At 40.0% G+C, this 16,080-nt stretch overlaps 1 protein-coding gene across 1 annotated transcript in view; it reads left to right on the top strand.

Annotated features, from left to right (window-relative positions):
* The window catches only part of LOC133538166 (contactin-associated protein-like 5), a 309,867-nt gene that overhangs the window by 218,832 nt on the left and 74,955 nt on the right, over positions 1 to 16,080 (top strand). The window contains exon 12 of the mRNA XM_061879527.1: positions 10,655 to 10,774. Within this exon, the coding sequence (XP_061735511.1) occupies positions 10,655 to 10,774 (120 nt within the window). The remainder of the gene's footprint in view (positions 1 to 10,654; positions 10,775 to 16,080) is intronic.

Here is a 16,080-nt window from a genome sequence, read left to right as displayed (position 1 = left end):
ACTTCATGCTTCATACATCATACATCATACTTCATGTGTCCTACTTCATGCTTCATACTTCATGCTTCATAATTCGTGCTTCATACTTCATACGTCATACTTCGTACTTCATAGTTCATACATCATACTTCCTACATCATACTTAGTATGTTATACTTCATGCTTCATATTTCATACTTCATACATTATTCTTTAAACTTCATTCTTCATACATCGTTCTTCATACATCATACTTAGAATTCCATACTTCATGCTTTATAATTCATACATCATACTTAGTATTTACTTCATGCTTCATATTTCATACTTCATACGTCATTCTTCATACTTCATACATCATACTTAGTATTTCATACTTCATGATTTATATTTCATACATAATACTTCATATGTCATACATCATGCTTCATACTTCACGCATCATAATTCATGCTTCATACTTCATACGTCATACATCATACTTTGTACGTCATTCTTCATACTTCATACATCATACTTAGTATTTCATACTTCATGCTTCATATGTCATACATCATACTTCATATGTCATACTTCTTGCTTCATAATTCATGCTTCATACTTCATACGTAGTTCATACATCATACTTCCTACATCATACTTTTTATGTTATACTAAGTATGATGACTCTGATATATGACTCTGATGTGTACGTCATTCTTCATACTTCATACATCATACTTAGTATGTTATACTTCATGCTTCATATTTCATACTTCATACATTGTTCTTTAAACATCATTCTTCATACATCATACTTACAATTTCATACTTCATGCTTTATAATTCATACATAATACTTAGTATTTACTTCATGCTTCATATTTCATACTTCATACATCATACTTCATGCTTCATATTTCATACTTCATACGTCATTCTTCATACTTCATACATCATACTTCGTATTTCATACTTCATGCTTCATATTTCATACATCATCTTTCATATGTCATTGTTCATGCTTCATACTTCATACGTCATACTTCAATCAATCAATGAATGTTTATTTATATAGCCCCAAATCACAAATGTCTCAAAGGACTGCACAAATCATTACGACTACAACATCCTCGGAAGAACCCACAAAAGGGCAAGGAAAACTCACACCCAGGGGGCAGGGAGAATTCACATTCAGTGGGACGCCAGTGACAATGCTGACTATGAGAAACCTTGGAGAGGACCTCAGATGTGGGCAACCCCCCCCCTCTAGGGGACCGAAAGCAATGGATGTCGAGCGGGTCTAACATGATACTGTGAAAGTTCAATCCATAGTGGCTCCAAGACAGCAGTGAGAGTCCCGTCCACAGGAAACCATCTCAAGCGGATCAGCAGCGTAGAGATGTCCCCAACCGATACAGGCGAGCGGTCCATCCTGGGTCCCGACGAGCGGTCCATCCTGGGTCTCGACTCTGGACAGTCAGTACTTCATCCATGGTCATCGGACCGGACCCCCTCCACAAGGGAGGGGGGGACATAGGAGAAAGAAAAGAAGCGGCAGATCAACTGGTCTAAAAAGGAGGTCTATTTAAAGGCTAGAGTATACAGATGAGTTTTAAGATGAGACTTAAATGCTTCTACTGAGGTAGCATCTCGAACTGTTACCGGGAGGGCATTCCAGAGTACTGGAGCCCGAACGGAAAACGCTCTATAGCCCGCAGACTTTTTTTGAGCTCTAGGAATCACTAATAAGCCGGAGTCTTTTGAACGCAGATTTCTTGCCGGGACATACGGTACAATACAATCGGCAAGATAGGCTGGAGCTAGACCGTGTAGTATTTTATACGTAAGTAGTAAAACCTTAAAGTCACATCTTAAGTGCACAGGAAGCCAGTGCAGGTGAGCCAGTACATACATACTTCATACATCAAACTTCATATGTCATACTTCATACTTCATGCTTCTTAATTCATGCTTCATACTTCATGCTTTATAATTCATGCTTCATACTTCAAATGTCATACTTCGAACTTCATAGTTCATACATCATACTTCCTACATCATACTTAGTATTTTATACTCCATGCTTCATATTTCATACTTCATACATTACTCTTTAAACTTCATTCTTCATACATCATTCTTCATATTTAATACATCATACATGATACTTACAATTTCATACTTCATGCTTTATAATTCATACATCATACTTAGTATTCACTTCATGCTTCATATTTCATTCTTCATACTTCATACTTCATGCTTCATATTTCATACTTCATACATCATACTTCATGCTTCATATTTCATACTTCATACGTCATTCTTCATACTTCATACATCATACTTAGTATTTCATACTTCATGCTTTATATTTCATACATAATACTTCATATGTCATACATCATGCTTCATAATTCATGCTTCATACTTCATATGTCATACTTCGTACTTCGTAGTTCATACATCAAAGTTAGCACGGTAAGATTTAGAATGTCTCAGGTAACAAGTTGTATGACTCTCAGGCATACGGGTGCACAATTGTCTAAAAATGTTAGCATGCTAAAGTTAGCATGCTAGCAGGTTAACATGGGGATGCTAAGATTCAGCTTGTTTTTCAGTGACATGTTATATGACTCTGATGTGTACGGCTGCAAAATTGGCTGAAAAGGTTAGCATGCTTATGCTAGCATTCTAAGATTTAGCATGTCTCAAATGATAACTTATATGACTGAGGCTTACGCCTGCAAAATTGTCTTGAAAAATTTAGTATGTGTCAAGTTCTAAGTTATGTGACTGAAGTGTGCCGCTGAAAGAATAGTTTAAAGCATGGGTGTCAAACTCTGGCCCGCGGGCTGAATTTGGCCCGTCGTGTAATTTAATTTGGCCCTTGAGGCAATATCAAATTAACATTACAGCTGGCCCGCCGTTATTACACAGCAGCGGTGCCGCTGTAACGCCGCAATTTCTCACACTTGCCAATCCTCCCAAAGTTCAGTGCCCCTCCCGAAAATCTCACGGGGCAAGCATTCTCCCGATTTTCACCCGGACAACAATATTGAGGGCGTGCCTTAAAGGCACTGTCTTTAGCATTCTCTACAACCTGTCGTCACGTCCGCATTTCCTCCATACAAACAGCGTGCAGGCCCACTCGCATAATATATGCGGCTATTACACACACATAAGTGAATGCAATGCATACTTGGTCAACAGCCATCAGGTCACACTGAGGGTGGCCGTATAAACAACTTTAACACTGTTATAAATATGCGCCACACTGTGAACTCTCACCAAACAAGAATGACAAACACATTTCGGGAGAACATCTGCACTGTAACATAACATAAACACAACAAAACAAATACCCAGAACCCCTTGCAGCACTAACTCCTTCGGGACGCTACAATATATTTTTATATTTACCTCAGAAGGCTGCAAATAGAAAAGAGGCATTACATTTGTATATAAATTTTAGTTGAAAAGCCATTGATATTTTTTTATTATTATTATTATTATTATTATTTGAAGCTTGATTTTGCATGTCACAATAAAGTTACTGTATATAAGCCTTGCTTGTTCAATGTTCAATGCAAAACTTGTTTGGGTCCCTATTAAAAGGTTAATTTGTTCAACCTTGGCCCGCAGCTTTGTTCAGTTTTAAATTTTGGCCCACTCTGTATTTGAGTTTGACACCCCTGGTTTAAAGAGTTAGCATGCTGAAGGTTAGTACGTGTCAAATATCAAGTTACATGACTCTTAAGCATACGGCTGCACAACTGTCTAAAAATGTTAGCATGCTAAATTTAGCATGCTAGCATGTTAACATGGGCATGCTAATATTTAGCTAGTCTCAAGTGACAAGTTATATGACTTTGAGGCATACGGCTGCAAAATTTACTACAAAAGTTAAGCGTGCTATTGCTAGCATGCTAAAATTTAACACGTCTTAAAGGCCTACTGAAACCCACTACTACCCACCATGCAGTCTGATAGTTTACATATCAATGATGAAATATTAACATTGCAACACATGCCAATACGGCTTTTTTAGTTTACTAAATTACAATTTTAAATTTCCCGGGAGTTTCGTCTAGAAAACGTTGTGTAATGATGACGTGTACGCAAGACGTCACGGGTTTTTAGGAAGTATGAGCGCTACGCACACACAGCTAAATGTCGTCTGCTTTAACGACATAATTATACAGTTTTTTGGAGAACTGTGTTGCTGAATCTTTTGCAATTTGTTAAATTAATATTAGAGAATTCACAGTAGAAAGATGGAGTGTGGAAGCTTTAGCCTTTAGCCACACAAACACACGGTGATTCCTTGTTTAAAATTCCCGGAGGTGAAAATTTACTATGCATCACAGTGTGGTCAAGAGAACATGGATCCCGACCACATGTCAACCAGCAGGTTTCGGTGAGAAAATTGTGGTTAAAAAGTCGCTTCTTACCGGAGAAAAGTTGAGCTTGGGCCGTCCATGAAGCTGCCGTCCACTTCCCTGAGACATTGGCGTCAAGACACCCGTGGACATACACCTCCGACTATCAGGTGCTATTTAACTCACTAAAACACTAGCAACACAATAGAAAGATAAGGGATTTCCCAGAATTATCCTACTAAATGTGTTTAAAAACATCAGAATCCGTCTCAATGCAATCGCGTTTTTTTTTTAACTCGTTTTTTCTTTTTCTTTTTTTTTCTAGTCTGTCGCTATCAATATCCTCAAACACGAATCTTTCACCCTCGCTCAAATTAATGGGGAAATTGTCGTTTTCTCGGTCCGAATAGCACTTTTTGTTGGAGGCTCCCATTAAAAACAATGTGAATATGTGAGGAGCCCCCACACTTGCGACGTCATCGTCTGCGACTTTTGGTAGAGGCATGGCATTTCTCTTAACACTGACAGTTGCGAACTTTATCGTGAATGTTCTCTACTAAATCCTTTCAGCAAAAATATGGCAATATCGCGAAATGATCAAGTATGACACATAGAATGGACCTGCAATCCCCGTTTAAATAAGAAAATCTCATTTCAGTAGGCCTTTAAGTGATACTTTATATGACTGAGAGGGGTACGACCGCAAAATTGCTTGAAAAAATTAGGTAAGAAGTTTGCATGTGTCAAGTTCCAATTTATATGACTCTGAGGTGTGCAGCTGAAAAACGAGCTAAAAATGTTAGCATGCTGGTATGCTAACTGTTATCATGTGTCAAATATCAAGTTATATGACTCTGAGGTGTACAGCTTAAAAACCAGCGGGGGAAACAGCTAGCACGCTAACAGATAGCATATGCGAATGCTCCCATCAAAAATTTGGAGAAGATCGCAGCATATGGAAGAAAGTTATGAGTGTTATCATTTTTCACCACAAGGGTGTGATGTTGGTGTGGATAGTAATGATTAGGCATGATCAGACCCCAACTATAAAGCCTTGTGCACTTTCAAAGGAGATCCGATTTTTTTTTTTTTAAATGTGTAAGGGACAAGAAGTAGAAAAAAATGGATGGATGGATGTTTTCACATTGCAGTCTTAGTAGATCACACGCAACACACATACAACTATAGGTCCATTGACTCTTACTGTCTGCTGTCGTAATTCGAACACGTACCTAATTTTGTGACCATTGACAACTTTAAACGCATAACGCTGGCGCTTGGAACGCGGCAAAAAAATAACTTTTTTTTTGTAAAAGTGCTTAATTTAAAGAGGGGGGTGGGGGGGGGATAGAGACAGAAAACAAACCCTGGATCCAAATCAAAAATCACGTCAAGCCTTCCGTTGGCTGCGAGCCCGCCTCTGTGGCACGCTAGCTTTCATCCTAATCCTCTCTCAACTTTTTGGATATCTTGTTCAAACAAACCGAAGCTCGCTGCCAAATCCAAGTAATTATGCAGTAGCATTACTATTAAACATGAGTGTACTGCAACCGCACGTATAGGATGCACTGGGCAAAGGGGAAAAGTGTGATGATAACCGTAGAACAGGAAATGTATACAACAAACAAAACAATTGAATAAAATAAAAATGTTGACACATAAAATCACTCTGCTATTTATTTATTTATTTTTATCAATCCAAACAATATTTTTCAATAAAAATGCTAATGTGAATAGCTTTGCTTTTTATTTAGCTTTGTGGATGAGCTAAAAAATATATATATCAAATAGTGACAATAGTTTTTAATTAGATTAATCACAGTCTAGCACAGGCCTGGGCAATTATTTTAACTCGGGGGCCCAATTTAGAGACAAAAATGTGTCCGGGTTGTCACGCTTGTGGCGCATTGTGATGCGGGATTTAGTTCTCCTCAGGGATGCAAATTACATTACGGATGAAAACGTAAAGGTAAGGTAATTTAATAACTCAGACACAGTACAGAACGGGCAGAAATAAACAAAAGAAACGCGTGCCGAACGCACGGGAAGCTAATGCTAACACTTAGCATAGATTCAGGAAACAGTAAAGCAGCGTACCGAACGCACGGGAAGCTAAGGCCAACACTTAGCACAGATTCAGGAATGAGAAACATGAACGCGATTGTTGCTTACCGCAAAACAATGGACCCAGGCCGACTGACGGGAGAGGGCAGGCTTAAATAACGAAATTAATTACAACACAGGTGGGCGTCCGGAAACAAGTGGCAGGTTAAACTAATAAGTAACTTTGGTGACAGAACAAACAAGGGAGTGCAACTAGGAACTAAGTCAAACATTAGCAGAACATAATAAAAAAAAGATTTAAAACCTGAACATAATATGATCCGGGCAGCGGATCATAACACGGGTGTCGGTATATCTGATTTTTAGGAACACTAATACAAAAACTCACAATAATGTCTGATTTAATGGTAAAAAAGTTATGAGAGACCGTCTTAAAAAACAGAATGGAATTTTAATTTTTTTTTACTTAACCAGACACCCAGAATGTACATTGAAATAAAGAATGTGGGATTTAAAATATTAACTATGAAGGGCAAAACACTGAATATTGACAACATATGAACGTCACACCCTCCTCCTTCGACATATTTTACAATCAAGCGAAAAGCAAAAAAAATGCAACAAACACAGCTAACTATGAAAGTGAAGGGTAAAAAAAAAACACGTACAATCTGATATATCACTAAGCTTTCGAACTTTGTTGTAAAAATCTCTTTCCGTGTCTGTCCCTGACACCCGCATTTCAGGTTGACTGCTCTGGAAACACTCTGTGAAAACGCTCCCCACCCACACTGCTTGGTGCCTCGTTTGAGCTGCTGTGACTTCCAAACGCTGTTGTAACACGTGCTGAATGTGGCTTGGCATTGTCTTGCTGAAATAAACAGGGGCGTCCATGAAAAAGACGGCGCTTAGATGGCAGCATATGTTGTTCCAAAACCTGTATGTACCTTTCAGCATTAATGGTGCCTTCACAGATGTGTAAGTTACCCATGCCTTGGGCACTAATGCACCCCCATACCAACACAGATGCTGGCTTTTGAACTTTGCGTCGATAACAGTCTGGATGGTTCGCTTCCCCTATGGTCCTGATGACACGATGTTGAATATTTCCAAAAACAATTTGAAATGTGGACTCAGCAGACCATAGAACACTTTTCCAATTTGCATCAGTCCATCTTAGATGATCACGGGCCCAGAGAAGCCGGCGGCGTTTCTGGATGTTGTTGATGAAGGGCTTTCGCTTTGCATAGTAGAGCTTTAACTTGCACTTACAGATGTAGCGACTAACTGTATTTAATGACAGTGGTTTTCTGAAGTGTTCCTGAGCCCTTGTGGTGATATCCTTTAGAGATTGATATCGGTTTTTGATACAGTGCCGTCTGAAGGATCGAAGGTCACGGTCATTCAATGTTGGTTTACAGCCATGCCGCTTACGTGGAGTAATTTCTCCAGATTCTCTGATACTTTTGATTATATTATGGACCATATATGGGGAAATCCCTAAATTTCTTGCAATTGCACTTTAAGAAACGTTGTTCTTATACTGTTTGACTATTTGCTTACACAGTTGTGGACAAAGGGGTGTACCTCGCCCCATCCTTTCTTGTGAAAAACTGAGAATATTTTGGGCAGCTGTTTTTATACCCAATTATGGCACCCACCTGTTCCGCATTCCTCCACTTTATCAGTATTTATTGCCACCTTTCCCAACTTCTTTGTCACGTGTTGCTGGCATCAAATTCTAAAGTTAATGATTATTTGCCAAAAAAGATTTATCAGTTTGAACATCAAATATGTTGTCTTTGTAGCATTTTCAACTGAATATGGGTTGAAAAGGATTTGCAAATCATTGTATTCCGTTTATATTTACATCTAACACAATTTCCCAACTCATATGGAAAAGGGGTTTGTAGATTACCATAGTATCTAATTAGATTATTTTAGTAACTAATTAGATTACCATAGTAACCAGTATATCATGCAAAAGAGCATATTTCAACCATTGAAATATTTTGTATAGTTCAAGACTCACGGTAATTTGAAAACATCACTGCACATCATAATGGCAGCTACAATTTCAATCTTGAAGATCTAAAAAAATGATTTGGGAACGTCCGGCGGGCGCAGTTAGATTAATTGCGATTCATTGCCAAAAATTACTTGAGTGTGTTCGTAACTCCCCTTTTTAAAGGGCGAAGTCCTCCCAGGTTCTTTTGTCTGAATAAGGCGAGGGGACTAGAATCAAAGATGAAAAATGTATTTTACTACAAAGTCTGGCGCGTTCTCCCTAGATAGTCCCTCAGCTCACATGCTTTTGTCCTCCTTGGCTGAGTTCTGAACCTGAACGTTAACCAAAGCATGCGTTTTAGACACACGCACATTCCCTCTCTTTGTCTCCTTCCTGGCACTTCTCCTCACCATCGAAACCAATAAGATACCGTGGGTGTGTGTGTTGGCAACGATAAAAACCCATTGTGTTTTGTCCTTGAACAAAACAAAGTAAAAAAAAAAGGGTGGGGGGGACTTCCGACACTCTTCCGCTCTGCTTGAAGGTGGAAAATATTGCCCTAACACCTTACTTTGAAAAGCTGTGCTCCAAAAAATGTGCACATGCTCATTTTAGCCATTAATCTTGACTTTCCTCATTTTTATCTAAAAACACACATTTTTTGTAAATTTTTGTTTTGGGGGGTTAAAGTGTTGTATATATTGTTCTCCCATGTGCTGATCAACTTTAATTTTTTATTTTGCTGTATTTTTTATTTTTTATTTCAGGTAAGTTGATGCACTTTCAATATTTTCTGTCATGGAAAGTTATTCTTTTGTCGCAAGTTGAATGATATGTTTTGTTTGTTTTCTCGAATGTTTTGCGGAGGTGTACTTATAACAATTTTATAGAGAACTGATACTATTTCTAGTCGCGGCGGAGGTGTGGCTTTCTCCTCTAGAAAATAATTGAGAAGCACTGACTCAATCTGGGGGCAGCGCGGTGGAGGAGGGGTTAGTGCATCTGCCTCACAATACGAAGGTCCTGAGCAGTCCTGGGTTCAATCCTGGGCTCGAGATATTTCTGGGTGGAGTTTGCATGTTCTCCTCGTGACTGTGTGAGTTCCCTCCGGGTACTCCAGCTTCCTCCCACCTCCAAAGACATGCACTTGGGGTTAAGTTGAGTGGCAACACTAAATTGGCCCTAGTGTGTGAATGTGAATGTTATCTGTCTATCTGTGTTGGCCCTGCAATGCGGTGGTGACTTGTCCAGGGTGTACACCGCCTTCCGCCCGAATGTAGCTGAGATAGGTTCCAGTGATCCCCCGTGACCCTAAAAGGAACATCCATCCATCCATCCATTTTCTACCGCTTACTCCCTTTTGGGGTTGCGGGGGGCGCTGGCGCCTATCTCAGCTACAATCGGGCGGGAGGCGGAGTACAACCTGGACAAGTCGCCACCTCATCGCAGGGCCAACACAGATAGACAGACAACATTCACACTCACATTCACACACTAGGGCCAATTTAGTGTTGCCAATCAACCTATCCCCAGGTGCATGTCTTTGGAAGTGGGAGGAAGCCGGAGTACCCGGAGGAAACCCACGCGGTCACGGGGGGAACATGCAAACTCCACACAGAAAGATCCCGAGCCTGGGATTGAACCCAGGACTGCAGGACCTTAATATTGTGAGGCAGACGCACTAACCCCCCTCCCACCGTGAAGCACCCCAAAAGGAACAAACGGTAGAAAATGGATGTGAATCAATCTGTGAATATACAGTACGAAGGGGATTCATACCTGACACGTGAAACGTGACGAAATGGTGGCGTGCACGATCCACCTTAGCCGCTAGACGGCAGTAGCGTGTTGAATATCTTAAACTGTGGTGATTCCAACTTTAACCACAGCATCAGTTGCTACGGAGAGCGGGGCTTTCCATCATTTTCAGTAGACTGCGTTGCAAAATGATAAACCCCTCCTCTTCCTCTCACGCGAGATCCGGCCAGGAATGGGGCCATAAAAATACCTTCCCTGTTGTACATGATTAATGTAATTTTTCTTAAAAGCGGCCCATTCCCCCTCCAGAACCTTCCGCATAGACATAGGCGATCCAGCAGGGATGAATGAGATCAGGAACCGGTCGATGAAATCCCATTCAGGTTATGAATTGGTGTATTATTTTTCATTTGGACTTAATAGGACTATTAAGGTGGGAAATTGTCCTTCTTTGACACCCCCCACCCCTCCATCTCCACAGCCGTCTACGAGTCGTCCTGCGAGGCCTACAAGCTGATCGGCGGCTCCTCGGGCTTCTACGCCATCGATCCGGACGGGAGCGGACCCCTGGGGGCCACGCAGGCGTACTGCAACATGACAGGTGAGCTCCAAGATGGCGGATGTACCGTAAATTCCTTACTATACACTTTGCACCCTGCGGCTTATTATTAGACGGTGCGGCCAATCTAGGTAGGCTGACCATATTGTGAAATCCCAAAAAGAGGACACATATATGCGTGCCACGCCAAGGCCGGGACCAGGTGAACATTTGCCAATGATGCTTGAACTTGCTTTATGAATAATATATTTATTTAAATAAAGCATTTTTTGTCCTCTCTTGACAGCAGTGTTGGCGCTAGGAATTTTCAAAATGGGACCCCATCAAGTCATAGAAATGGGGTCCCTCAGTAAATTTTTGGGGTCCCACTTTTTTGTAAGCGTTTTGAAAACAAATGATAAACGTATGCATTGTCCTGTTATATCTCACATTATATACTGTGTTTTGGAAAAAGGTCATCACTTGGTTAATTAAAATAAATAATAAAAAAAGAAGACACATTGGTATGCATATGTAAATGTGTTCAGTTATTAACATTCATTCACTTTCTTCTTTCCTTAATGGATCTAAACTTTACCGCTGCTGGTAGTTTTTTCTATGTTTTTATTTAAAAAGTTGTAGGTGTATTTATTTCACTATAAAAGTAGGGGTGTAACGGTACACAAAACCTTTGGTTCAGTACGTACCTCGGTTCAGAGGTCATGGTTCGGTTCATTTTCCTTACAGTAAAAAAACAACAAAATATACATTTTTGGGTTATTTATTTACCAAATTTGCAAAATCTTCCACCAAAAATATTTTTCTTAGTGGAATATTTGATGTGAAATAATCGGAACCTTGGATAGGTCAATAATTCATAATAACATTGATTTTGATTCAATATTTTGTTTTGAGCAGTGACAGTTTGAAAGAAATAACAACAGCTTTATTTTATTAGTCAATGTTGCAATTTTTTCTAAATTACATTTAGCCTTTAAGCTTTTTCATTTCACTTTTGGTAATGTTTTTGTTTATTTTAATAGTATTTTTAGAATGTGCCGTGGGCCTTTAAAACATTAGCTGTGGGCCGCAAATGGCTTCTGGGGCACACTTTTGACACCCCTGCTATAGATAATAAAAATTAGATCTGATAAATCTGTGGGTAAAAAGCAGAGCCTGGCGATGCATGCTTCGCTCTCTCTGTCTCTGCCCCTCCTTCACGAATGCTACTGTGTGCACAATTTGTTTTGTTTTTAACCCCTTCTTAACCCGGAATGTACATTGAAAACACACGCAACCCTAACTTAAAATACCGGACATTTGAGGCATTTAAGAAACTCCACCCGGACAGCCCCACAAAAGAAGACATATCCGGTGAAAAGAGGAGGAATGGTCAGTCTATCATAGCCCGGTCGTTGCTAGCATGCCGTGTGTTGGGCCTCGGTGGGCATTGTTTACACAACGTGCGGTACGCTACTTAATATGTCCGTATGGAAACTCGTTCGGTACACCTCCGAACCGAACCGAAACCCCCGTACTGAAACTGTTCAATACAAATACACGTACTGTTACACCCCAGTATAAAAGTGTAAAAAGTGTTTTGCTTCGGTCATGAAATGATGATAATGGTGTGCCAGGGCATACATATATTTTATATTTAACGCTTAAATCTCTGGAGTCTACATCAACTTCACATCTATTCCTCATTTCAAAATGTTTTACTGTTTTTTTATGTTGTTTTTTGTTTGTTTGTTTTCCGCCCTTGTTTGTCAAACCAAACTATGTTTTTTTTATGGCAAACACACAAAATATGCAAAATCTTCCACCAAAAATATTTTTCAAACTGGAATATTTGATGTGATGTAATCGGGGTTGAGGTGGGGGTTGGAGGGTAGCGGGGGTGTATATTGTAGCATCCCGTAAAATTCAGTGTTGCAAGGGGTTCTGGGTATTGGTTCTGTTGTGTTTATGTGGTGTTACGGTGCGGATGTTCTCCCAAAATATGTTTATTATTCTTGTGTGGTGTGGGTTCACAGTGTGGTGCATATTCGTAACAGTGTTAAAGTTGTTTATACAACCCTCAGTGTGACCTGTATGGCTATTAAGCAAGTATGCCTTGATTGACAACCATTTTACCATCTAATAATAACCTAATAATCACAACACTTTAACAAAACGGCTTACAGCAGGGGTCTGGAGCCTTTTTGGCTGAGAGAGCCACGAAAGCCAAATATTTAAAAAATGTATTTCCGTGAGAGCCGTATAATATTTTTTTAACACTGAATACAAGTAAATGCGTGCATTTTGAAGTAAGACCAACATTTTTAGAGTATAATAAGTCTCTTTTTATTTTAAATAACATTGTTATTCTGAAGCTAACCAATAATAAATAAAGTAGTTTTTACCATTGATGCGACTTCTTGATCAGGTGCGGTAGAAAAAGCATGGATGGATTAAAATGCATGAGAATGTTACATTTTTTTTAACGTTATTTTCAACACAGTGATTACCAGCGAAATTATTAATTTCTTACGGTGTTAAGCAATGTCCGCTAAGATTTATCTGAGAGCCAGATGCAGTCATCAAAAGAGTCACATCTGTCTCGAGAGCCAAAGGTTCCCTACCCCTGGCTTACAGGTTACGAAGCCTATTTTTGGTTGCTGACGTAGGACACATACAGTATGTGCACCAAGTAAGCATAGAGATGGCCCCCCAAAAAATTTTTTCTTCAATTAATTCATCAAGAAAATTAAAAAAAAATTTGATTTTTTTTTTAATTACAAAAAAAAATCTGGATTCGAATGTGATAAAAAAACCCTTTTTAGCACCACTAATTTTTATATGCCGTATGATAGTTTGTACAAATAACAATAAGTACTTAAATATCTGCTTGTCCCCTTGACTTACGATTTCAAAGCAAGTTATCCATCAATTGGTATGTACACAAATCAAATAACCAAATGCATAGGCAATAATATGATGAAGCGATTTTACTTTTATATTTTTACATTCACTGTTACATGTAGCCCTCTGAGGTTAGCCAAAACAAGTTTGACACCCCTGGTTTAGCTGATTGGAGAGCCAGCTTCCACAACTAGTGGGTCCAGAACGATGACTTCTGTTTTGTTTGATCCCCCGTTTTACTGGCGTGTTACAGGCACCATTTTGAAACAATTAAAGTATGTAAATAAACATTTATAAAACATTTATATATAAATAACTTGTTTCACAACTATTTGTGCGGTTTATAGCTCAGTACTGCTAGTATAAGGGGAATAAAATGTTCTTCTAAAATTTTGTGGGTGCGGCTTATGCCTCCATAAGTCCGAAGAATACGGTACTGTATAGTTACTAGATGAGGTAATTCCTGAAGGAATTGCAAGTGACTGTTCCAATGATGAAGTTGAACTGAAATGCTGACAGAATGTAGTACGAATGTAAGTATGGTTTGAATGTTGGAATAATTTGAATGTTGACAAGTTTGAATTTCCAGGAAAAACAGAATTTGGTTCGGAACTTGGGAAAGTGTTAGTTGGATGAGTGGACTGTGTTGATGTTGGACTGGTTTAGATAGGTTGAAAAATGTAGGAATTGTGCAACTTGGAAATATGTCCCATTCATTTTAATAGGAACATGATTTTTTTGAAAATGATTGGGAGCATGAATGTCCTGAATGATCTGAATTGGTTGGTGTTGGAATTGTTTAAATCGGTCAAGAAATGTTGAGGTCGTAACAGTTTTTTAATTAGAAAAATGGTATTACGAAAATACCGGGAAAACCGGGAATTTTTCAAGTTCTTAAACCAACTTGGTTTTTTGTCCCTATTAAGAGGAATGTTTTGACTGTGGATCAGTTGATTTGAGAAACACCTTGTGGGTTAGCTTGGACACATCTTCATTGGGTGTTTCGGGTCTTTGATCTCTAGACACCCTCGCCTAGGCAACCCAACCGGGGCTGATCAGGCCCCGGCTTGTGTCCAAGCAGCGTGCTACTCCATCCGTCTCCACTCATGATCCACAACCACCTTGAGGCTTTCTCAGCAGCCTCGCTGATATTTCTGGTGGCTTTTTTCTCCAGCAACCCTCTGATTCCAAGAAGTCTGAATGTTTGATGCACAGATTTCCCTAGAAAGCCCCTGCAGCCCACTTCTATAGGCTCACAGCGGGCCCTCCAGCCGCTTTCTCTGCACGCCTCGACTAGCTCAAGGTATTTGGCCTTCTTTCGCTCAAAGGCCTCCTCCATCCAGTCTTCCCATGGGACTGTAAGTTCCGGCAGCACAACATGCTTCATTGAGTCAGAAGTTAAAACAAGGTCTTGCCTCAGCGATGTCCTAGCTATGCGCTCTGGAAACGTCAGCTGTCTGCTGAGATCCACCTGAAGCCGCCAGTCACGGGCTGTGGCGAGCAGTCCGGTTGGGGCCATACGTCCTGTCTGTGGTTTGCCCCCAGCTTTGACAAAGGAGAAGTTATGCCTGACTGGGAGCTGGTGTTTGCTCTGCTGGATTCCAGTGCCAATGGTGTCTGCTACTGCTTTCAACACCTGGTTGTGGCGACATGTGTACCTCTCCTCTCCCAGGGCTTTAGGGCAGCAGCTCAGGATGTGTTCCAGGGAACCCCTAGATGGACTAGGGAGGACATCATACACTGACTGGATCAGGAACTTGAGTCTTGCTGGTTCCGACTTCCAAAGTTCTGTCCAGGTGATCTTCCGGGTAGATGCGTGGTCCCAATTTGTTCATGGTCTTTGCTGGCGCATGGCCACTGTCTTGCTCTGACGTTCCTCCTCAACCTCTGCACGGATCTCTCCCTGCACCATCAGCCGTCTCTCTCGACCCTGGGCCTTGTCGTAGCGTGGTCTTGTTTGGCTACCCAGCCCAGCTCGTCCTACTGCTGCTGAAATGGGCTGAAAAATGTGAAAGAAGTCTTCGCACTGAAAAAGGTTGGAAATAAGGCTAGACAAAAACAGGAATTCTTGGTTTTTTTTTTAACATGGAAAAATGGTTGTTTGAATTTCCAGAATGAATTAAATGTGTTGAAGGTGGAATGGTTTGAATTTGTTGAAAAATATGGGAATTTTGGACGTTTGAAAAATGGACAATTCATTTTGAATGGGAAAATGTCCCTAGAACTGGGAATTATAGGAAATCTGGGAATGTTTTAGGATTATTGAAGGAGAGCACAAAATTCCTCAACATGCTGAATATTTTGAAGTTGGAATGGTTTAAATCGGATAAAAAATGTCGGGAGTTGTAGAACTTTGAAAAATGTCCCATTCTTCTCAATGGGAATGTCATGGAAATTTGGGGATTTCGGGAAAAGCGGGAACTTTTTTAACAATGCTAAAAAAAAAAAAAAATTGAATGTTCTAA

This window comes from Nerophis ophidion, linkage group LG19 (genome assembly GCF_033978795.1).
Source record: "Nerophis ophidion isolate RoL-2023_Sa linkage group LG19, RoL_Noph_v1.0, whole genome shotgun sequence".
NCBI classification, from domain to species: domain Eukaryota; kingdom Metazoa; phylum Chordata; class Actinopteri; order Syngnathiformes; family Syngnathidae; genus Nerophis; species Nerophis ophidion.
Note: the sequence above shows the minus strand (reverse complement) of the source record. Positions and strands in the feature narration are given on the sequence as shown.